Here is a 25,753-nt window from a genome sequence, read left to right as displayed (position 1 = left end):
GTGTATCTTAAGTAAGTTCTCACGTTCCTGTAGCTGCAGAATGCACTCATCTGTATTTTAAGTAAGTCTGAACGTTCCTATAGCTGCAGAATGCACTAATTAATGTTTAAAGTAAGTCTCCACGTCCATGTAGCTGCAGAATGCACTCATCTGTATTTTAAGTAAGTCTGAACGTTCCTATAGCTGCAGAATGCACTCATCTGCATTATGAGTAAGTTTTCACGTTCCTGTAGCTGCAGAATGCACTCATCTGTATTTTAAGTAAGTCTGAACGTTCCTGTAGCTGCAGAATGCACTAATTAATGTTTAAAGTAAGACTGAACGTTCCTGTAGCTGCAGAATGCACAAATTAATGTTTTTAGTAAGTTTCCACGTTCCTGCAGCTGCAGAATGCACTCATCTGTATTTAAAGTAAGTCTCCACGTTTCTGTAGCTGCAGAATACACTAATTAATGTTTTAAGTTAGTTTCCACGTTCCTGCAACTGCAGAATGCACTCATCTGTATTTTAAGTAAGTTCCCACGTTCCTGTAGTTGCAGAATGCACTCATCTGCATTTTAAGTAAGTTTTCACGTTCCTGTCGCTGAAGAATGCACTAATTAATGTTTAAAGTAAGTCTGAACGTTCCTGCAGCTGCAGAATGCACTCATGTGTATCTTAAGTAAGTCACCACTATCCTGTAGCTGCAGAATGCACTAATTAATGTTTTAAGTAAGTTTCCACGTTCCTGCAGCTGCAAAATGCACTTATTATTATTTTAAGTAAGTTTTCACGTTCCTGTAGCTGCAGAATGCATTCATCTGTATTTTAAGTAAGTCTGATCGTTCCTGTAGCTTCAGAATGCACACATCTGTATTTTAAGTAAGTCTGAACGTTCCTGTACCTGCAGAATGCACTCATCTGCATTTTAAGTAAGTTTTCACGTTCCTGTAGCTGCAGAATGCACTAATTAATGTTTTAAGTTAGTTTCCACGTTCCTGCAGCTGCAGAATGCACTCATTAATGTTTTAAGTAAGTTCCCACGTTCTTGTAGCTGCAAAATGCACTTATTAATATTTTAAGTAAGTTTTCACGTTCCTGTAGCTGCAGAATGCATTCATCTGTATTTTAAGTAAGTCTGAACGTTCCTGTAGCTGCAGAATGCACTCATGTGTATCTTAAGTAAGTCACCACGATCCTGTAGCTGCAGAATGCACTAATTAATGTTTTAAGTAAGTTTCCACGTTCCTGCAGCTGCAAAATGCACTTATTAATATTTTAAGTAAGTTTTCACGTTCCTGTAGCTGCAGAATGCACTCATCTGTATTTTAAGTAAGTCTGAACGTTCCTGTAGCTGCAGAATGCACTCATTTGTATTTTAAGTAAGTCTGAACGTTCCTGCAGCTGCAGAATGCACTCATGTGTATTTTAAGTAAGTCTGAACGTTCCTATAGCTGCAGAATGCACTCATCTGCATTTTAAGTAAGTCTTCACGTTCCTGTAGCTGCAGAATGCACTCATCTGTATTTTAAGTAAGTCTGAACGTTCCTGTAGCTGCAGAGTGCACTCATCTGTATTTTAAGTAAGTCTACTACAAAATGCAATAATTAATATTTTAAGTTAGTCTCCACGTTCTTGCAACTGCAAAATGCACTTTTTAATGTTTTAAGTAAGTGGCCACGTTCAAAGCTCTGAAGCCTTACATTGCCTCTTGTTATTTATTTGACCATTCTCTATTGTTGTAGTGTATTGTATTGTATTGTATTACGTCGTGTCCCAATGCTCTCCAAGGCGCTTTCATGAATCCTTGTCCTAATAAAAACTTTCATTTTCTATAGCTGAACCAAATTGTTTGCAGGACACAATCCTAAACTCCATGTATCAGCTTTGGATTCTTGGCGCGTTAGATGGCACGGGGGCGTTGACCCCACTGGGGCGACAAATGGCGGAGTTCCCACTGGACCCCCCCCAGTGCCACTTGCTCATTGTAGCCGCCGAAATGGGGTGCAGTGCTGAAGTATTGATTATTGGTAAGAAGATATTTTCCTGTTGTTTATTGTGTCTTAATTTATGTACAATTTATTTACAAATCCTATCCAAAGGTTGCTTGGCAGAGATCGCTTGAAAGCGATAAGGCTGCCTATTTAACACGTTGTATCTGTCTTATATGTTTTTTTCTTTTCTTTCCTTTTCTTCTGTATGTGTGTGTTAAATAAAGAATTTTGTATTGTATTGTATTGTATGTTTTTTGATCTGCTTTTTACGTTTTCTAACCAACTTGTTATTTTTAAATGTTTTTATTTAGTTCTTGTTGGAATTTTATAGGTAATTTTCCATGACTTTTGAAGTTGTTATAGTTCTGTTCTATCTCTTTAGAGAATATTTTCTTACATCCAATTTAAAAACATTTAGATTATAGATTTATACAATTCTGGAAATTTACAAGAAAAAATTATACTCTCTCTCTGATATATTATTTTCTTACAGTATCAATGCTATCAGTGCCATCCGTATTCTACCGACCTCAAGGTAGAGAGGAGGAAGCGGATGCTGTGAAGGAAAAGTTCCAAGTGCCGGAGTCTGATCATCTCACGCTACTGCATCTTTATAACCAGTGGAAGAGTAATAAGTGAGTTTATTGTTCTTTGTTTAGGATAAAAATATTATATTTTTTTGAAAATTTGGTGACATGATTGCTGTATTGTTCTGTCAAGTTAAAAAATAAATTTTATATTTCCTTAATTTTTTGTGATCTGAGTAATTTTTGTCTCAAATTTTTGTTTATTGTAATAGTGTCCTCTAATTTCTTCAAATACTCGATGTGGGAATAGATACGCGGTGAGAAATTTTCATGAAAACTGTCTATATGTCCGGAATTTTTAATGTTTCGTAAAATTTTGTCAAAAAACACTGTCGGGTATTATCTTTGGTTTGACCACGATCTAAACCTATTAACGTTCTTAACCTTCTTCAAGTTATTGTCTTACTATAAAGCACCTATTTTATGTCTTTTTACAGCTACTCAAGCTCATGGTGCACAGAACACTTCGTTCACGCAAAAGCAATGCGCAAAGTGCGCGAAGTTCGTCAACAATTACGTGATATTATGCAACAACAGCGCCTGCCGCTGCTCTCGTGCGGCACTGATTGGGACACCGTGCGAAAGTGTATCTGTTCCGGTGAGTAACACTTACACTACACACATTACACTATACTATGTTGCACTACACCACGCTACCTTTCAGTACGCTATACTTCACTACACTATGCTGCCGCTACACTACACTTCGCTACACTACACTAAACTACGCTTCGCTACACTATGCTAAACTGCACTACGCTTTGCTACAGTACACTATGCTGCTCTACACTACGCTACACCTCACTACGCTACATTACGCTACGTTACACTACGCTACACTACCCTACGTTACACTACGATACGCCTTGCTACACTGTTTTACGCTACACGACACTACGCTATACTACGCTACGTTACATTACGCCACATTACACCACGATTCTATTTTTACGTGTTCTAATATAATTAATTCATTTTCCATATTAAAATTATACGGCATGGAAACTAAATGTTCAGTTGACAATATTAACTATTTTAATTTATTCCCCCCCCCCCTCCAGTGTACTTCCAACAAGCGGTGTAGTTATAATTAATCATCGTTATTAAAAGTTCCTTATTCCTCCTCAATGTTAAAACCTTTCCTTGCAGCGTAATTCCAACATGCGACGTAATTTAAAGCCTCGTTATTAATATTTAAGGAACTTTTATTCAATTGATAATATAAAAAAAAAACCTTATTCCCCCGCAGCGTACACAAGCGGCTCGAGCTAAACGGACCAGCATTATTAAAAAAAAGACGGGTTGCACTGGGGGAGTGCCGGCAAAAGTGAAAACTTGATTATTAACGTTGAGCATGTTTGATATTTTGAAATGGTATCCGTCTTACGCATGGAATATAAGGGCTAAAAAAAAATCCGTCTTACGCTTTTTCGATCAGGCCACGTGTCCTGACGCGAGTTTAAGATTTTATACCAACGCCGCTAAAGAAGTTTTCACTTCAATAAAAGTACCATAATAATCCACTTGATAAAATGTTAAAATCCTTCCTTACAGCGTACTTCCAACAAGCGGCCCGACTGAAGGGCATAGGTGAATACGTGAACTGCCGCACGGGCATGCCGTGCCACCTGCACCCGACCTCCGCGCTCTTCGGCCTCGGCTCCTCGCCCGACTACGTGGTCTACCACGAGCTCATGATGACCAGCCGGGAGTACATGCACTGTGTGACCGCGGTCGACGGGAGGTGGTTGGCCGAGCTTGGCCCAATGTTCTTCTCGGTCAAGGAGACTGGCAAGTGAGTATTTGCTAAAAATCTGGATTAAACTGCATCACCGATTTCTAAAACCCTCCTGAATAAAACAGCCAAAGAAAAAATTGATAAATAAAGATCAAAAATAGCTTACTTCAATAATATAAACCATCTAAACTTGAAAATGTAAAAACAGATTCACCTTACAACTTGTGTACCACAAAAAAATGCACTAACTGAAAACTATTTTCCAGAACAAATCGCGACAAGCGTAAAGAAGCAGCGGTTCACTTACAGCGGATGGAAGAAGAAATGAAACAAGCAGAACAGAAGATGGCGGAAGACAAGAAAAAGAAGGACCAAGATGTTCCAGTTAAACAAGAGATCGCTACTCCGGGGCTAAATACGCCGAAACGGACACCGCATAGATTAGGCTTGTGATTTTGTAATCTGTTCAAGGAATTTAATAAATATCTGAAATAAATTTGCTTTTTATTTTGTTCATACCTGTACCTCTGGACTAAGACATTTGAAACAGTTTCTATAGCTACTCTGCAGACAGTTGAAACCATGATAGATTTTAACAAACTTTATTTTACGTACTGAATAAATATGTGATAAAAAGTTATATCATTGATAAAGTTCTTCACAAGTTCTTCACAAAGAATGAGAACTTTGGTGTGCCGCAGTGTATTTTGACCCAATCATCTTCAAATGTACATAAATAAAATATTATGCCAAATCAAAATACACTACGCTACAGTGTATTGACACTTCCCTGCATTACACTACACAACGCAACACTACACTTAACACTACGGTACGGTACGCTTCGTACTGAATACTGAATTTTACTTATTGAATGAATATGAAAAATGTAGTTAAATTTAGAATCCAGTGATGGTATACTTACGATAATGTTTGGCGTGCCGCAGGACATACTTGGACCCACTTTTAATTGTTTTGCAAATTATACATCAATAATCATGCCAAATCAAACCTAACTAAAGGTAAAATAGGTATTGTGCACTAGTAATTTTTGTTGACTCGGACTGATAAAACAAATATGTAGATATAAAAATATATAATCATTCAATGCGTACACTACCTCTATATGATATTGCGGTGCATTTAGATCAAGCGATCGAAGTCTCATTCTAACCCCACTATGTCAAATTATTTTAGTGTAAACAGGCGTAGAGCATTATTTCGTTGTTCTTAGTGCACTCGAAAAGATTTTATGCATTGTTCTAAAAAACAACACTGAATGAAAACAATGCTCTTGCTCCAGATCTAAGCTGTGATGATTTCAATCGAGCAACTAAAGCTTCACGCTGAAATAATGCATTTCTCTCTGTATTTTCACTATTCGAAAAACATTTAGAAGTTTGGTTGAATGTTTGTTTGAAAAATGTTTCAATTCGGAATTTCACTTGAATTCATTCAGTAATCCATCAATGTGATTTGTGGGTAAGGGAAATGGACAAATTACAATTTTTAATGCAGTTTTAGGTTCCCAAATGCAGAATCTGGATGTCCTCAATTTTTTTTTTTTTTATTGAACATACTGAATCTTCATCCTCTATTTAAATCGTGTATGCTTATTGTGATTGTGCAATACAATCAGTTGGCAGCTATTTTAACTTTTGGGTCAAACAGTCAAATTTACTCCCATTAGTTTCATTGCCCGAATGCTAGGTTAGTTTATTTATGATAATTGTTAAATCGATTATATAATATGCATGTGTAGTGTATTAGATTTAGTACCTATCTGTTTTACGCATATATTTGCATGCATTATACAAAGCGAAACATGTTGAACAATTATCTTTTCACACCTCTCTGTACCATGTTTTTGGCAAATAAATGTTATTTTATTTTTATTTATTTTAGTAAATCATAGGGTACATTTTCTTTTGCATTGATTGGTGAATCGTGCTTTCTTGCGAATAAGTTAACTCAGACTATAGATTCAAAGTTTGTGTCATTTATTTTTGTATGCACTTTCCTTGAAATTAAATATCACCCGCTTCGTCCGGCTTGAACTACAGATTGGTCTATTGAGAAGTTTTTGATTTTGTTGGTGACATACAAATAAATATTTCTTGTATTTTCTAGTGTTTGATTTTACGCGAGTAGTATACCTACATTTAGAAATTAATGATTTTTTAACGGATTTTAAACGCGATTTATTTATCATTCGAATAAATTGCGTTTAAAATCCGTTAAAAAAATTTTATTTCTAAATATTTCCTGTTCCAAATATAGGGTTGTAGTCAAGGTAAAATGAAAAAATAAAGACACAAGTGGGAACAAAAAAAAGTTTTATTTATTTATAACGACTAAATTATTACAAAGATAAACGAATAACTTGAATGGAAGCAACTTGGCAGTTACAAAATATGCAAAAACTTTCAAAATATAATGTATGTATAATAATATTTTAAAATCACGTGTATTTCGAACAGTATTTATTTACATTAAAAATAAGTAGCCAATACCTTATTTACATTAATATTTAATTCTGCGTTAGTTTTACTATCATATACAATAATTATTGATCTAGTTGGCTTCCATTTAACATTATAATTGCAAATACCTTACGAACCTTTAAACAGAACAAACTAAGCATTAAAACGTTGGAAAACTTATGACTATGGCGATTAATTGGCGAAATGTGGAAAATTTGGGAAAATTAATAAAACCTATATCTATAAGGAAAAAATGTTTTGACTAACTACAGTAAGAACCGAATTAGAGATCGACGTAACTTCTTACGTGAAATATACTAAAGTATTGTATTACTATACACGCTATAATAAAATATAAATTTATGATATAATCTATGTGTCAAAGACATTAATTATAATATTATTATCATAACTATCTCTAATATATTTTTATTACATAAAGAATATGGGTGCTTTTTTATACGTATTTTACATCAGTGTTGCCAAGTATTTCCTATTAAAATCTCCCAAAATAAATAGAAAAAATAAACAATAATGTTTAAACATTTAAAAAATCAATGATTGAAAATAATTTACGATGTTTTCAATATTTTATTAGAAAAATAATGTATCTGTTAAACTTTGAACTAAATGTGGAAAATAACATTTTTGGCATTTCGAACACCATTTTATTGTCTTTAACACGTTCGCGGACAGTACTGGTTTACAGGTTGCAGCTACTGAGACACTACTTTTTTTCATACATTGCCCAGGGGCGTAGTGTTACAACACATGGTTAAAAAACCATATGATATGACAGAACGGATATAGGCGTAAACGTCGTAAGTACTCAGCGTCAGATTCATAGTCACCATCATCAGCAAATGGGTATGGACTCGATTCAGGGGTAGACGCTGCATCAAACAGGTCTTGAAGACGTTTTTGTTCTTTTTCGAACGAGTCTCGAGACGCCATTTGCAAAAATATTCGTTACAAATTTAGTTCAACAAAATCGTGTTCATAACAAACAATAGCAACATAAATATGTTGTTTACATAAGCAACTAGACTTGAATTAGTACATCCAGTATGAGTAAAACAATTAAATTACGTTGGAAACAAAATACTCAATTTCTAAACAACAATTCACACGCGGCACGCGGGATCACCGCAGCGGCGCAGTACTCGACTAACCGTATGCAAACATGACGCCCACGGGCGTAGTGTGCGCGGGGAGAGGGGTAAAAAAATATGAATGTATGCGTGGAAGTACCTTCCTTTGACGAATTTTTGTAAATAATGCAGTGACAGTACAAAAGTCGTAATTATACCTGTGATGACAGTACAACATGCCGTTCTTTATGATAGTATGAAAAATCGCTCGTCGTTTGGCGTACTGATTTTATGCAAGTAAAAACTGATACGTCGACGGACGTACTGTCGTATCACTTTTAGCTGTCTAGACGCCGGTGGTCGTTACTGTCCGCGAACGTGTTAAATCAAATATTTATAAAGATATATTTGAGTCTAGACGCACTAACAGTTACTAAAAATGTTGTCACTTCCAAATTAAGACTTTTTAATTTTGATAACTACATCCAATTATTACCTAAATCATTTTCGTTGATAATTTTCATTTATTTTAACTTTGAAAAATTCCCTTACTTTAATTAACAATATGAAGCTAAAAATAAACGAGTATGTGAAGACTTTAAATGTCATTACGACAGGACCCGAATTTAGTAAAATGCGAAAAACGCGGCGTCCGAATTCCGGACATACTGGCGTTTTTGGAGCTTTTACAAAAAACGCCGCGTTTATTCGCCCATTGAAATTACACAACACCAATTGAAAAAAAAATAGTTATTTATATTTATTTTCATTAACAATTCAACGCCACGTGGAGTCCATGTTTCTCGATGTATCGCTGTCTCGCTTCTGCGATCATCTGAGCTTTCCTTTCTTGGTAACTCATCTGTCTCTCTTTAGCCGTTTTGGGGAAAACGCCCGTTGGTGCAGGGGTTACGTATTTCGGTTGAGCCTGTGAGGTGGAAGGTTGCGGTTCGATTCCCGACGCGGACGGAGGCTCGGGCGTGTACGGAGTGATGCCTTCTAGGAAGTTTGTTATTGTCACGTCGACGCTTCGTGTTTTCGCTGAAAAATATAAATAAATAACATCATTGTCTGATTTATAATATGGAAAGTTTACTATGAGTGAGATTAAAATAATTTTTTTCTTTAATATGTAGTAATTGATACCTAGCAATTATATTTATGGATTAAGTATGTCTTATCATGAGTTATATGATGTGAAATACCAATTAATTCTTCTATATTATATTTAAAAATGGATACCGAGCTAAACTGATTAAAATATTTTGACTCTATCTCTATTTACAAGACAAACGTGTATAATGGAAAAAATCAAATGCTTTTTTAACGCTTTTATTGCACCTGATGATATTCATATGATTGTATGCCACCGACTTCTTTACATTCTATTTTGATCCACTTTAAACGGACAGATTTAATTCAAACTTTTTACATTTACAGTACTTTTTACAGTTCCATGAGGTTAAGCGTGCTTTTAGTTTTTTTTTTAAGAATAAATTTTTTGAAGTGTAGATTGAACGGGTCTTCTGTATAATCATAAACATCTTAGTTTAACATCAAGCGAGATTGTGGTCAAGTGCTTCCCTATTGACAATATTTTTTTGAAGTGAAAACTTCTTTAGCGGCGTTCAGCACTTTTTCTGTAATGGGTATAAAATCTTAAACTCGCGTCAGGACACGTGACCTGATCGAAAAAGCGTAAGAGTTAAGACGGATGGATATCAAACATGCTCAACGTTAATAATCAAGTTTTCACTTTTGCCGGCACTCTCGGCGTGCAACACCTTTTTAACTATATTTTTTTTGTACCATTAAACTCACCAAGATCCCTCATAATATCCTGTATCGGCACATTAGGCAGCACTTCCTTCACTTGCCGCGCCAACCTCGCCCGCTCGTTGTGTGGGGCGAGGGGGCGGGGCGGGGGGCGGGGCGAGCGGATGTCGTCCCAGGTGAAGTCGGTTGCTTCTATCTGTTGGGGATATATTGTTTTTGTATTTTTATTTTAGTGGCTATGCGTGTTTTTTATAGTGGCAGAGTAGTAAAAATTAGAAAAATTAGAAGTGGATAAGTTCACAATTGAATGTTTTTTTTCTCATTTGATCTTAGAATAGTTTTATACTGATACTAGCTTTCCGCCCGCGGCTTCGCCCGCTTTGTCTAAAACCAAATAAATTATATACCTTTATTATATACCTTTATTATATACTAGGGATGTAACGATACCGATACTGATACCGATATATCGGCCGATATATCGGCAAGCCGATATATCGGTATCGCCGATAATAAATCAACCGATACCGATATTTTTTTATTAAATTCTTTCTTTTCTTTTATTTTTTTGCATTGTATTCATTCATATTGTTTTATTTCTGTTTCTGTAATAGTGTTATGGAAGAGCGGAACCTCCTGACACAAGCATTTTATTTGCTTACTAGGAGTGTTCCAATCACAAATTTGTTTATGTAAAGGAAAGAAATAAATAATTTTGAATGTTTTTAATTTTTAACGTGATAACGTTTTTAAAATCGTTTTAGTCGGGTGACATGTTCATAAACTTGTGTCACACCAAAACCTCACGAGCGCGATCGCAGGTATAACGAGAGAGAGACGGACCGATCTCCCGTTTCATCTCGAGCGCTGCCACTGCATTATGTTATCACGTAAACATCTCGATCGTAAACCTTTTTTCAACTTTACAAACAACCAATTTTTTTGATATCAAATAATTCAAAAATCCGCGCCCAATGAACGATGCGGGAGGCCGCCCGCGCGTGCGCACTTTGTTTTCTGAAAAAACTCTACCAATATAGTAAACTTTTATTAGGTACTGATTGTATGTGTATTACTTAAAGTTTAACTGACTTCGTAAAATAATAATACTAAAATAAATGGTTTTGTTGTTTTTTGATTTGGCATTTTTATTTAAAAGAATACGATTAACAGTTGTCTCTGTTAAATGTTGGTAACTTTTTATGCATAATTCACTACAGTAAAAGTTCCTTATTCGCGCTTCCTTTATTCGCGTTTTCACTATTCGCGGATTAAAAAAATGCGACCCAATTTCTATATTCGCGACTAAAAATTTTTTTATTCGCGGATTTAATAAGTACATACATAATAATAAAATTATTCCAATAGGTATCTAACCCAATATCCTTGTCAAATGGACTAATAAGAAAGTAAAATAGATCTTATTACAAGTTTGCCTAAAGTTTATGTTATGTTGTTAAATGATATCGCCGAGGCCTTTGACACAAGCCGCCTTTGTCGCAAGCCGCCTTTGCCGCGATTGATGTTTTTGAGAATGTAAATAAACAGAATGGAAGCAACCTTATAACTCAATAAATAAAGTGTATTTTTAAATGTAGTTCCGTTTATAGTAAAAGCCGCTTTGCGTGTTTTATTGTTTCGTCTTTCACATTCGTTACAAAAATTGTGTTCGAGTAACGTCTACTGCACTCTTCCTAGTTTATATTGTCAACTAAAAAAAATGAGAAACGAGTTTCGAGTCGAAACTCGTCGAAACTTTCGTCATGAAAAAAATCTCAATCGTCACCTAGGAACGTATCCCCTATAATCCCATATAAATTACCATTCCGTATTCACGGTTTCTGTATTCGCGGCATATTTATGGAACGTATACCCCGCGAATAAGGAACTTTTACTGTATTTATTTTTCTACCAAGCCATCGATATCGGTATCGGTATCGGTATCGCCGATACATTACTACAAATATCGGTATCGGTATCGTATCGGCAAAATCATGTATCGTTACATCCCTATTATATACCTATATTAAAACCTTCCTCTTGAATCACTCTATCTATTACAAAAAACCGCATCAAAATCCGGTGCGTAGTTTTAAAGATTTAAGCATACATAGGGATATAGGGACAGAAAAAGCAACTTTGTTTTATACTATGTAGTGATTCGTTGCATTTGAAAACTCTGTAGCGTATATAGGGAGATGTCAATGTCTTGATAATCAAAGGTTGTTGATGATAATGGCGATACTTTAATAAGCAGTGACACGACGTTACCAGTTCGGTGCGTGCAGCCTTACGTCGCGATCTCGTATATAATGGATGCACGTAATTTATGGATCCTCCCTTTATGTTTCGGTCGTAAAGAGCATTGTATATTTATCATTCAACTGTCAATTTGTCGAATGATATCGCTGGCCAGCCGGCAGTGGCCCACGCTGGCCCACTCACCTGCAGCGCGGCGGCGATGGCGCGCCGCAGCCGCTCGGCGAACACGCGCTCGCAGTCCCCGCGGCGCTCGAGCGGCGCCAGGGCGCGCAGCGTGTACACGGAGCGCGCGGCACACAGCGCCCACAGCGCGTCGCGCCAGCGGCCCGCGCGCGCGCAGCTCGGGTGCGTGAACGCGCGCTCCACCGCTGCACACACACACACATACAGACAGGCAATACACACCGCTGCACACACACACACCAGAGATGTAAATACACAATCACACAAACGCAACGCAACACGACAAGAGTACGTGACCGCGCAGCCGGCCGGTGTGACATCAGGGCATACACGTTACAAAACAAAATAGCTATCGTGACATCCCACATCACACATCACACGTGACATCATACAACACACATCACACGTGACATCACACCAACATCACATATCGCACATTTTTTTTTTCTTTAAATGACCCTTTCTAATCGCAATATTGTGTTATTAATAATATTTTAAAATACATCTTTTGTTATTGTGATTGCTGTCCACTATGTATTCATAGATGAGCTTGAAATCAGTTTGCCATCATTTGAAAATAGACATCCCTTTTAATTTTCAATTATGAGCAATAACTTACATAAAATTACTATTAATTTTCATTTAATAATATTTTTTTGCACCCTTTATGTCATAAATTTCAAATCTACCGGAAAACATTCCAAATTAAATTTCCCACAGAAAAACTGTAAAAAGAAAACTCACTTATAGCAATAGGTTGCACCCTATTAGGCAGCGGTAAGCTCCAATCCGTAAACTTCAATAGGCCCTTGCCGTTCGTGGGTCCGCCCTCCGGTTGTAGCAACACTGGCTTGTCCGGGTGCTCCGCGAAGTGTTGCCTGTTGAGAACATATTGAGATAAAAAATTGGTTGTCTGTAAAGTCGGTTTACTGACGATAGTTGAACGTGACAACGTCCGATTGTGCTTCTTTGTCGCTCGTTCCGCGCTCTCGCTTGCACTTCAAGTCTTACATGGAACGCCTCAGAGCGAGGTAACGCCGCATGAGTCATGTTTTTTCGTGCGTGCAGCCGGCTATATCGAATTATAAGACGTTATCACGTTAAAAATACTCCAGTATTAAAATAAATAAAAATAAGTTTATTGATGAAACAAAACGAAATAAATTTATTTGTCCATTTATGTTTTACAATTAATGTACGACAGTGAGTCCCAAACAAAGTATACTAGTATAGTCATAAATTATTGACTGATTAGCAAAACAGTTGAAAACTATGTTTCAGTTAATTATCTTTGAAGTGTGTGAAAAAAAAGCATTATTTTTTTTTCTATTCAGAAATTAAATAATGAAATTCAATAAAAGTTGTAAAAGCACATATCTCGCTCGTATCTCCCTTATTGTTTAATAAATTTATTATAAGATTAACTTACTTTCTAGCAAACTGTGATGTATTCTTTATTCCCAAGGTTGAGGCAAAAAATGGCGGCACCTTCCATTTTCTTAACTGAAATAAAAAAAATACGTATAAATTTTTATTTTATTTACAGTCAGTGTATAAATATACTCCCATAAAATCAAAATCAAATATATTTATTGCGTAATAAATATGTTTACAATTTTACCAGTCATTGAGTCACCCTTTAAGCATTTAAATCAGACACAAGAAATTACTAGAAAATTAAAATTATTCAGTTCATTGACTTTACACTGAAGTTTAATCTATACTTACACTTAATATTATAAAGCTGAAGAGTTTCTTTGTTTGAACGCGCTAATCTCAGGAACTACTGGTCCGATTTGAAAAATTCTTTCGGTGTTAGATAGCACATTTATCGAGGAAGGCTATAGGCTATATATATCATCTCGCTAAGACCAACAGGAGGGGAGCAATGCGGGTAAAACCGAAGGGCACAGCTATTTGAACAATCTATACGAAAGGAGAACACTCACAGTGATACTGCCAAGCGCGTGAGACGCCGCCAACGAGTCTAAACACGACACATAGTTTGCGACGAGAACACTGCATTTGGGATCTCTACTGCCTGTCACCTTTATTTGGACACCTGCAAGAAAAAACACCTCCTTGGTAAAAAAAATGTTTAACGCATGAATGTGAAACCAAGGGGTTCTGGGTTTGATTCCCAGTCGTGACTAACATAAGGAAACCAGGTATGCCAGGACACAGAAGGCTGATAACGTACTTGTCCATACAGGGGCCTATGTGACCTTTTTTCCAGTCAGTTTACATCGTGAATATGGCCCCAGAAAAGTACAGAGGTTAGCATGGGAGCTTAGATCCATCAGGTCCTGGGTTTGATTCCCGGTGTGTACTTTAATAATTATGTATTGCACTTACATATTATAAATATTTAGTTCTAGTCAATTATACTGTAATACATTAACATTTGGAAAAAATTGGTTCACATCTTTTTGTTTCCAAAGTGTGCAACAAAAAATTGGAGTCAAGGACATTCGATTGGATGAAATACAATTTCGCCTAACCATAAGACCAATAAATTGTATGAAAAATAGTCACAATACTCTATTTTATGTAATCTATTCAGTACCATAAAAACGATTCATATTCAAATGTTTTTGTTACCTTCACAATTAAAATTGTTGTAATATCAGATATGGATGATTGATAGTGATTTGTTATCAAATACATTTTGATTATATCCAATTTTGCTACTAGATGACCCGGTGAACTTTGTATCACATAAATTAAGTGTGAAAAAATGTTTGTTACTAATAATTGTTGTTACTTTTTAATTCATTCACAAATAGTAGCGAGACATACAAATGGCAAGTGATATTTAGTAGACAGACTACAGAGTAGACACTGTATATAGTAATATAATTCTAAAACAATTAAAATTATTTTTTTTTCTTTCTTTGAAGTGAAATTTCTTTAGACGTGTTGAGGGTAAAATTTCAAGGTCAGGTCCCCGAATCCCGTCATGTCATGGAGTAAGGCAACAATCTTAGTATCATTGAAACTTGCCAAAGAAGTTTCACTTCTGACAGGTGTGCTCAGCACACACACTCTTTTTTTAACTAAAGATAAGGCCAAATTAACTAAATTAGGAAATCAGGTGTAAGTTTCACATTCCAAACACCTTACAAGTCTATACACATTAATCCGTCAGTCCTCGGATCACAGACACAATAGAAAATCTATTGTGTCTCGGCCCGATCGGGCCGCTCGGTGGTCAATGGGTTAAGTAGTAACAGGTGTTTTATACTAGATTGATGTATTTATAGTCAGACATTTCATATTATACAGTTGATTCAGGTTACAAATTATGAATATTCCTCATTTTCCTCACCAATAAACATGTTCATTTTCCTCACATGACATGCAAACGCTTTATAAAACTAAAATTCAATTTAGTCTGCAAAGCATGCAAAAAATGATTCATATATGAATGTGATTCCATGTAGTAATCTATCTGAATGCTAAATCTTAACTAAATGGTTTCAGTATTACAATATGTTATTGAGCAACAAGGTAAGCTGTAGTACACTCAAATTTCACATCCATTGTTTTAGATTGGTGATTTATAGTTACAAAATTGTATTTGCAATGAATTCTAATGAATAGAATATAAACTTACCAAAAGTCAAGCACGCTAATGTTGATATCAACTGCCTTGCAGCCGATTTATCAGGCAGTATGAAAGAGGCAATCCACAGAATCACTGCTAATACTATCCTTATCAACAATAAAAGTAAACCAAACGGTAAATATAACAAAAATTGTATGGGATTATCGCCGCGAAACCTGTAAATTAAAGCCGAGAATTATCACCTGATTAAAATTTTAATCTATTAGAAATATTCATTTGGCAGGCAAACTTTCCCTTGAAAATTGCAAACACTATCCTACCTTTCGTCATTGACAAGCTGTTCCGCCGTTAGAGCCATATTCAGTATGTTTATTTATATTACTAATATCACCTATTAATTATTAACAATATTACTTGATTAAATTCATAAATCGCAAAATTTATAATAGAAAAAAATTGATGTGATTTGTGATGCTTGCAAGTTGCACTTTTGACGTGACAGCTTTGACACAATGAGATATGACATGATAACAAAGACAAAACAGACTATAGCAAATAATATTTATTCTATTTAGAACATTTTTATAATTTAAAATTACTCCATCAGCTTCATAGCTGTGTTTTGTGTAATTGATTGAGTCAAATATCATAACAGTCATAAACCCCGTTTTCCAATTACAGCACTAGAGCGCATTATGCGGCATAATGCTTAACGTTGAATGTTCCAATTACAGCAACGCTTCTCACAATCGAGCACTAGAAAAAGTAATGCGCGTGAATTGTTGCGTGCAATCGATTTATCGTTAGTAATTATTATTATGTATACCACTTTATTTACACATTAATGAGGATATTACTTGAATATTTTTTTTTCAACACTGAACATAGCGCAACCTGCTGGTGCGTTTCACGTTCCAATTAAGCATCAGCATAATTCGGCATTGTGCGGCACTGAGTCGCATTATGCTCTGTAATTGGAAAACGGGGAAAGTCACAATCATATTCTGTGGTCACAATTATTTTCTTTGTCTGTCAAATGTCAATAATTGTCAATACTCAATCGTCATTCGTGAATTATCATTTATCATTCGTTTCTGCGCAATGAGTTCTCCTGTAGAAACTTAAGTGTCTAGTTTCTTCTCTTGTTTACGACGTAAATTTATATTATCCAGGCCTTATATTATTAAATATTAAAAGAAGTACATACGTAAGTAAAACTAAATCAAATTGATCATTGAACCGAATAAAAACAATGGATAAATCAGATGTTTGGAAATCATCTGATCATTGTTTATGTTTCAGATTACACAATGGAGACAATAGTTTCTACGGAGGATAACACGTCTTCAGACGTAGAAGAAGAGTTTAAAATTCCAAGGCCGGCTACAAATGCCCGTAGCAACAACGAAGGTTTAGCTTCACGGTCAGTTTCAACTTCCGCAGAAATTCACCAGCTAGAAGAAAAAATGAGGCGTAAATTGCAATTTTTCTTCATGAATCCTATAGAGAAATGGCGAGCGAAACGTAAATTCCCTTACAAATTCGTCGTACAAGTGATCAAAATTGTGTTGGTAACTCTCCAATTATGTTTATTTGCCCATAACAGATATAATCACGTAAATTATACTTGGGATAATCGTATAACTTTCTCACACCTGTTTTTGCTTGGATGGGATTCAACTCGCGAAATTAATGCTTATCCGCCTGGAGCTGGGCCACTAGCTGTATACAAATTAGATGAATTTTATAATACATTGGACTATGCAGTCAATGGCTATGCTAATTTATCGAATGCTATTGGCCCTTATTCATACGATAACGAAGATAACAATATGACTGACCCTGTGTTCTGTGTGTACAACTATAAAAAGGGCATTATAAACGGTTTCAATGAAAGTTACGAGTTCAATTCGGAAATCGTTTCAAATTGTATAAATTTTACTAAACCTGAAGGGGAGTTATTTATGTCTAAACAACATATAGAAGCAGCTGGACTTGATATTAACTTTGCAGCGTTAGTGCGAGCGGAGCTGATGTTTTCTATAAAAACAATCAATTTTCGTGCCGCAGGGCCCATCACTCCGCCAGATTGCTATCGGTTCGATGTAGCGATCGTATTTGACAACGTGGATCATGATGGGCAAATGTCATTGGCCCTAGAGGCTGAACCGTTCAAGCTGATATGCAAAGGTGATCAAGCGTACATCACAGACAACCAAATTGACCAGATACTACGAAGTATTTTGAATATTTTTGTCATACTCATCTGTAGCGCGTCACTTCTGTTATGCAGTCGAGCGATTTACAGGGCGCAGCTTTTGAAAGAATTAACAGTACAGTTTTTCTTACGCACATACAATAAGCAGCTAAGTTTAGATGGTCGATTGGAGTTCTTGAATATATGGTACATTATGATCATTGTTAATGACATCCTTATCATCATGGGCTCAGCGATAAAGGAGCAAATAGAGAGAAATCAGTTCACCAACGATCAATGGAATGTCTGTTCACTTTTCTTAGGAACAGGTAATTTGCTTGTATGGTTTGGAGTGTTGAGATATTTAGGTTTCTTCAAAACTTACAATGTAGTTATACTTACACTCAAAAAGGCAGCTCCGAAAATATTCAGATTTTCATGCTGCGCTCTATTGTTGTACGCTGGTTTTATGTTCTGTGGCTGGTTAATATTAGGGCCATATCATATGAAATTCAGATCACTAGCGACTACATCCGAATGTTTATTCTCATTAATAAATGGTGATGATATGTTTGCTACATTCTCTATAATGTCGAAAAAATCACCAATGTTGTGGTGGTTTAGCCGTGTATATTTGTATTCGTTCATAAGTTTGTACATATATGTTGTACTCAGTTTATTTATATCTGTTATCATGGATGCGTATGATACGATAAAACAATATTATAAAGAGGGATTCCCAAAGAGTGATTTGCAGCAATTTATAGGGGAAGCTAATTTTGAGGAGGTTTCGTCTGGCTTATATAGAACTCATAGTTCGACGTCCTTAAATGCTTTCATGAACTCTTTATTTTGTTGTAATGTGTACAGAAGCGCATACTCAAAAATAGGTGGCAACTCTACTCTTAATTTATTATAGGCTCTGTAATTTAAAAAAATTAGCTTTTAAGTTATTTGGTAGCCATTGTAAATACGTACTAAACAGTACTGATGTATATTTTTGTCACAAATTAAGAATTATTGTTATTAAATTTAATAATGTTATGATAATTAACCACCGAAGATTCTAATGTACGATAGGTGGATGTTGTTTTTATTGTAATGATATTTTTATATTGTTGCAAAGTGCATGAACTTTACCATTGTAATATAATTTTATATTGTAAACTGCAATTAAGATTACACAATGTATCAATCCTTGAAATATACTCAATAAAGCATGTGCATAGCAATTACTTTATTATTTATTGTCTTATTTACAACAAAACTGGTATTTATAGTATAGTATGTTGCTCATGTAGTTTATATTTATGAACCTGGGCTTACTTAATGATCTAAGACCTAGGCTTTGCAACAAGGTATTGTTTCTTGCCTATAAAAACCGCATAATAAATAAAGACACAAGATGTTTGTATAATATTTCGTGGGCAATATTTCCTGCCATGATTGTTTATAATATCTGCTTCAAATAATAAGAACCTATTATAAATTGAAATCTCATAAATAATAACATAACTAATAAAAACAGCATTTTTTTAAAATAAGCCATTAACTATATATTTTATGAGATAATTAAGACTTGATAGTGGACCTACTTAACACCACAGAGCAAGTAATCCCCGTATATATTATATTACTCTATGAAGTAATCTTAACACTATCGTTTTATTACTTTTATCAATTGCACCACAATATTAGGCTAATCAACAGGTATATAAGTACCTAATCGAGCTAATATTCAACTGATAGGTACGTTACCTGTGTACATTACTATAAAATGGTCTAATTCCATTTCAATTGCGAGGTTATTCGCCTTTCATAAATAATAATATTATGTGCTTGTTATTAATAATGCACAATGCAGGCTAGTTATACCTATTAATAAAGGAATCTTTGTTTACATAAAGTATTATGTTCATACAGTCATGTTATGAGTAACAGTCGTTTTGTTTATAAATATATAAAAGTACATAACTACATACGTACTTACTTTGTGTTTTACATTACCTGCTATGGCATGTAAAGGACATTCTTCGTTTAGGTTGACAAAACTATTTTATATTAAATATATTCTTTGTAGATTTCCACAATGTCCTGACATTAAGGACAAATGGATATCCGCGACTGGGAAAAAAATTTGTTAATTTAATGGGTGTACAATGTACATACATAAAAAAATACAAAAAAACATAGCATAATAACTTTTAAATCTCTATAATATAAACTACTTTCGTTGTGCTCTTGTTCTATCTCTTCGCGCCGTACTCCAGCAACACTCTCTCTTACTCTCACTTTCTAAGTACATAATTGATTTTGAATTTTTTGTTGTACCTACCTATGTGTATTCGGGACATACTAGGTACTAATACAATTATAAATGCGAAAGTTTGTGAGTCTTCTGTTCTTTCCTATGTTATAGTGTAAAAGGGCTCGCAGTACATTTCAGATCTTCAAATTTATACTTTCGATTTTTGTTATGGCACAATTAAGGCCGCTGCATACGTGACGGGAAAATACCTCGGACGGGACGTGAGCGGGACGGGCACGTGATTGCCTCGTTCACAACGGGAACGTGGAGCAAACGCATACGCACCGTGACGTGATTCTGATCTAACGTGCTAGTGTTGTGAACAAAGAAAGATGGACTTTTCAATTCAAGAATTGGCTTTAATTGCTATTGCTCTAGATGACGAAGAAGCTACGACCGTCAAGAAAACATTAACATCTTTGTAATCTACATTCTGCAAATAAAGAAATTTGAATTTGAATTTAAACTAAACAATACTGTTTTTGATTTATAAGCTTAAGATGTTTCATTTTTATATTTTTGGTAATAATGCCGCCATAAAACAAAAATATTATGCACTAAAATTATTTTGGCATTTTAAACATAAAATACCTACGTAATTCAGAACACGATGAAGTGTCACAGGAATCATCATAGGTGAAAAGGACTAAGTATAGTTAGGAATACCACAATATCTAAATATCTAAATATTGTGGGTTCGCTATACTATACAACGCTGGATATGAGCGAACACATTCGATTAGTTTTTCGTCGTCCATTTTCGATACTTGGAAGGCGTCACTACTAATCTCTCCGGCACGAACGGAGCGACTGTGCATACGTAGCGAAATCACGGACGGGACGGGGCACGTGCGGGACGGGACGTGCTAAACATCGTCGGCGACGATATTTTTCCCGTCCACGTTCCCGTCCCGTCGATGTTCCCGTGACATATGCGTATTTGGATACATTTTGTATGCAACGATGTTTCCAAAACTTCCCGTCACGTCCCGTCCGGGTAAAATCCCGTCACGTATGCAGCGGCCTTTATTGTTATAACTCTTATAGTTTTGGTGGTCTGGCGCGGTTCTGCATCAGGTGTTCGAGATTTTCAAATTTATACTAAGTTTCCACTTCTAAACCCCCTCCATTTTTTAAAAATATATTATACAATGCACAGACACTGTTTAATTATTTGTATATATAGATAAATAAATATTTAAGTACATAACATATTTTTATTTCTTAGGTAGGTATATAATAAATACCTACAGTTAGTGTTGCCGAACTATCGATAGTTTGACTATCGATAGTTGACCTTGAAAATAAGTCAGAATATCGATAGCACTATCGATAGTATCGATATTATCGATACTATCGATACTATCGATAGCGTTAATCATGGAATACTATTGATGAACTGCAATAGTATCGATAAAATCGATAGTATTGATTGCCAATAGTTGCTATACTATCGATACTGTCGATAGTATCGATACTATTGCTACTGAATATTGCAACTACAATCGATACTATCGATAGTACTGATACTATCGATAGTTTTGAGCTATCGATAGTAGTAAATTGTGCAATAGTATTGTTCACGATTTCTTGGTATAATGGGTCAGTCAATGGGCTTATTGGATTACGAATTAACGAACTAAAAAAAATGGATTGTACAAAGCGCCAATAGATAACTTGAAAAGTATTATAACCAAACATCTAGTTCTCTGTCATCCACTATAATATTATTGATAAAGCAATACTATCGAGAAAAAGGTCACTATCGATGGGACGATATTATCGATAGTATCGACACTATCGATAGTATCGATAGTTCGTTCGATATTGAGCTTCGATAGTATCGACACTATCGATAGTATCGATAGTTCGTTCGATATTGAGCTTCGATAGTATCGATACTATCGATGGTATTGCTATGTGTCGATAGTATTTACGCTTATAGGACTATCGATACTATCGATAGTATCGACACTATCGATAGTATCGATAGTGCTATCGATACTATTGCTTTTCCCCAACTATCGATAGTTAATCGATAGACTATCGATAGTGGACTATCGAGCGGCAACACTACCTACAGTGAACAGTCTGCCGTGGGCTCACGAGATGAGCCTACCACTGTATTAAAATCAACAACTACATATATATTTCTTATTTGTTAACTATCACTTAACTATCGATAACAAGGCTGGTGATGTCTTACATCACTAAAGCATTGAATGAACATTGAATGACGTGAATGAAATTTCCACCTTATTTATATGCATTGAGGTTCCAAGTTAAATCTATCAAAAATTAACGCCCTCTGTTGTCGAATAGCCGAATTTTTTCGTATTTGAAGTTTTTAAGCAAAAGGAAACAAAACATCTTACGTAGGTACCTAGGGATGTTATATTAAAATAAACAGTAAAGTTGTGAGTTAGGGTAGGTACATACACCACTAGTTTTTAATCAGTACAAAAACTTTAAGGACATATTAGCGAATACATTATTATCATATGTATGATGTAAGAATTACATAATATCGATAAATAGCAAAGATATAACCATTTGTTTATTTAAGAAAGTCTCACTAAAATCATAGACACATTGCAGAGTTCATTGACTTATTCGTTGATAGTATTACCTAACCTTGGACAATAAAATGAAACAAGACATGTAGGTAGTTACTAACTTTATTTAGTTTAATTCCTAAATTCAAATCTCCCCTTCATAGGTACTTCATCCAGGCTTAGGACCGGCATAATTACTTTTTACAATAAATTAAATAGGTACGTAGGTATGTAATTACAAAACAAACAATATCAAAATAAAATAAGCTATTCTGTATTGAAAGAAAAAACGATTTTGGCGTATTTAAGAAGTTAGAATCAGCTCTATTTACAATACCTAATCTGTATTGAAAGAAAAAACGATTTTGGCGTATTTAAGAAGTTAGAATCAGCTGTTTTTACAATACCTAATCTGTAATGAAAGAAAAAACGATTTTGGCGTATTTAAGAAGTAAGAATCAGCTGGTATTTACAATAATCTTAACTAACCTTACAAGTATTTCAATTGTCCTTCAAAATGTCCATCACCATTGTCAATACACAGACGTGAACGTTTTATTAAATTGTTTTTTAACGAGAGAAGTACCTACGTTTTTTTGTCTTTTCACTTCATCCAATATGCGCTGTTTTAATTGTTCGACACTAACCGGCTCACTTTTGTTCACTTAATTTCACTCCACAAAAAGAGGTCCAAGGGTGTGAGATCAGGTGAGCGAGGAGCCCAAGCTGCAGGCCCGCCTCGACCGATCCACTGACTTCCAAACTCCGCTGTGGGAAATTCATGAACCGCAGCGTTATTCGATATTCGTACTACGTCGAGGATCCTCTTCAAAATACGCTAGTACATTACACGAAAACATTTTGTGACAACGCCTGCTGGTAAGCATTTACCACGGTTCGTACATTTGGCGATCGAGCGTTCGGGACTCGGGTACTTCTTATCTGTACATACGTACTGCTGCACTCGCATTTTCTCCACTCAAAAAGAACGCACGAAGCATAAGTACATAATCCCGTGATGTGAATTGATATGACATCGTACCGGGAAGAACGTAAACAAACGCGACGAAAAAAAGCAAGTTTTCACTTCCGCTAACAATTTGGCACTGTTTGTCGCGTTGGGGCGGGGGGCCGTTGGGGTGCGACGCGGGCGCAGGCCGCAGAGGGAAAGGGGGTGGCGGGGTGAGGAATGGGCGAATGGCGAGCTTGGACGCGAGTTTGCCGGAATTTATCAATGGATCTGTGCGACGGACATACTCGAAATCGTACGCTAGAAAATTACAACACAATACCTAGTGTGGGTCATTGATTAAATTTAGGTTTAACAATTTTTACATATTTATGTGGACAATTTTGGGACATTTCTGTTTGTTAGTGTTTTTAATTATTTCTTACACAAGTATGATTGGTTAAAGATACTTAACACCCTGTAAAATTTTTTGTACTGATTAAAAACTAGTGGTGTATATTAAAATGCGAAATTTATTATTTAAGTTAGTTTTCATTAAAATGAAGCTGTCCAATAAAAGGCATAGTTTACTTGTGTGAACTGTCTAGTTATCGGTTTAAATGTGTGGGTTTGGCGACAGTGGTTTTCTACTAAATATGACATTATAACACTTCTAGTGCCTTGTTATTTAGATTTCTATGGTAGTACCACTTAAAAAATGTATCTAAGTAAAAAAAAGCTAGACAATCACTTCCTGGAGATCACAGTATTATTATCCTTCAGAAAACTTATAGACCGGGATCCCTCGCCCTTTTTCGTAAGTGATTACTAACAAGCTAAATTTTCGTCAGTAGCTTCATTTTGACGAGACGCCCAACATTAGCTAGTACAAAAATTTCGTAAGTGGTAGCTAACAGGGGTAATGAGAACATAATTTGTTGATTTAGTGGTTATCAAAAATTCATTACTAACTGGTTTTTTTATTTATAATTCTTATAATAATAATCTAAATTAGCCGAAAAAATATTTGTCCTACAAAATGCTAGGTTTGATCAACGAGGTCCCATTTTTGCAACATGTACTATTTACGAGGTCATGAAAAATTATTACTAACCAGCTGATTTTTTTTTTGTTGGTTAGTTAATAATTATATAATTTAACGCCCACATTGTCCTACACATTACGTGGAACGTTTTTCTAGTCCGACACTCTTAGGTTGTAGTACAAATACTAGATGTAAAAATAATTAGTATCAAGTTGAAACTTCGTGAGTAGCTTCGTTTCAATGAGACGCCCAAGAATTTCCTTTACGAAAATGCTCGATTGTGGTAGCTAACAGGGGTAATGAGGACATAATTTGTTGATTTAGTGGTTATCAAAAATTTATTACTAACTGGTTTTTTAATTTATAATTCTTATAATAATAATCTAAAGTAGCCGAAAAAATATTTGTCCTACAAAATGCTAGGTTTGATCAACGAGGTCCCATTTTTGCAACATGTACTATTTACGAGGTCATGAAAAATTATTACTAACCAGCTGATTTTTTTTTTGTTGGTTAGTTAATAATTATATAATTTAACGCCCACATTGTCCTACAAATTGCATGGTATATTTTGCTGATCCTCCAATGGAATTTGAAATTCATAACAATAAAAATCTATTCATTCTGTACATTTTTCTATTGGAGTTTAGTTATATTAGTACGCATGCGCGCGATGCTGCGTACTGTGTTTAGTTACTCATGCTGAAGCCGACTATAACCGTGCTGTTTTTTTCTGTTGACCACGTGTTGGACGCTCTGAAACATCGACCACACAACCACTAGACGCCTAATGTTAGCTTGTATGTACTAAGTTCAATCTGTCAACAACTTGAGGTATGGTGAAGCGGGGCGCTGCATTCTCATTGGCTAATTCAAGGTCACCAAATGTCCTAGAGATGAGACATAGTAAATTTGTATATCGATATCTTTATCGATATATTTTGTATTCACATACTTTATCGATATAGGTATTTTGTATACACATACTTTATCATTGGAAATTGAATACGATGTTAATACATATTAATAAAAATAAGG

At 35.3% G+C, this 25,753-nt stretch overlaps 3 protein-coding genes across 3 annotated transcripts in view; 2 read left to right on the top strand and 1 right to left on the bottom strand.

The window, feature by feature from the left end:
- Nucleotides 1-4,794, top strand: part of Prp16 (ATP-dependent RNA helicase l(1)G0007) — a 165,994-nt gene extending 161,200 nt beyond the window's left edge. Inside the window, exons 17-21 of the mRNA XM_090108116.1 lie at nucleotides 1,838-2,009; nucleotides 2,467-2,608; nucleotides 2,998-3,158; nucleotides 4,115-4,355; nucleotides 4,565-4,794. Of these exons, the coding sequence (XP_089964242.1) occupies nucleotides 1,838-2,009; nucleotides 2,467-2,608; nucleotides 2,998-3,158; nucleotides 4,115-4,355; nucleotides 4,565-4,751 (903 nt within the window). The 3' untranslated portion in view covers nucleotides 4,752-4,794. The remainder of the gene's footprint in view (nucleotides 1-1,837; nucleotides 2,010-2,466; nucleotides 2,609-2,997; nucleotides 3,159-4,114; nucleotides 4,356-4,564) is intronic.
- Nucleotides 4,795-8,436: 3,642 nt separating this feature from the next.
- Nucleotides 8,437-16,163, bottom strand: LOC149904236 (lipid droplet-regulating VLDL assembly factor AUP1-like). Its single transcript, XM_090107891.1, has 8 exons — nucleotides 15,982-16,163; nucleotides 15,710-15,876; nucleotides 14,043-14,155; nucleotides 13,523-13,596; nucleotides 12,838-12,971; nucleotides 12,094-12,278; nucleotides 9,694-9,844; nucleotides 8,437-8,913 (listed from the first exon to the last, which is right to left on the bottom strand). Exons 1-8 carry the CDS (start codon nucleotides 16,017-16,019, stop codon nucleotides 8,642-8,644), a joined length of 1,134 nt encoding a protein of 377 aa, XP_089964017.1. The 5' UTR covers nucleotides 16,020-16,163; the 3' UTR covers nucleotides 8,437-8,641.
- A 560-nt stretch (nucleotides 16,164-16,723) lies between these two features.
- Nucleotides 16,724-19,101, top strand: LOC149904235 (mucolipin-3-like). The gene is made up of 2 exons (XM_090107779.1): nucleotides 16,724-16,868; nucleotides 16,964-19,101. Exon 2 carries the CDS (start codon nucleotides 16,972-16,974, stop codon nucleotides 18,775-18,777), a length of 1,806 nt encoding a protein of 601 aa, XP_089963905.1. The 5' UTR covers nucleotides 16,724-16,868; nucleotides 16,964-16,971; the 3' UTR covers nucleotides 18,778-19,101.
- The last annotated feature ends 6,652 nt before the right edge of the window (nucleotides 19,102-25,753 follow it).

The sequence above is a fragment of the Colias eurytheme genome, chromosome 12, assembly GCF_061535395.1.
Source record: "Colias eurytheme isolate Ceu_HAF_F1 chromosome 12, ilColEury1 Martin Lab GWU primary, whole genome shotgun sequence".
Classification (NCBI taxonomy): domain Eukaryota; kingdom Metazoa; phylum Arthropoda; class Insecta; order Lepidoptera; family Pieridae; genus Colias; species Colias eurytheme.
The sequence above is the reverse complement of the archived record's forward strand: the minus strand, read 5'-3'. Positions and strand labels throughout refer to the sequence as shown.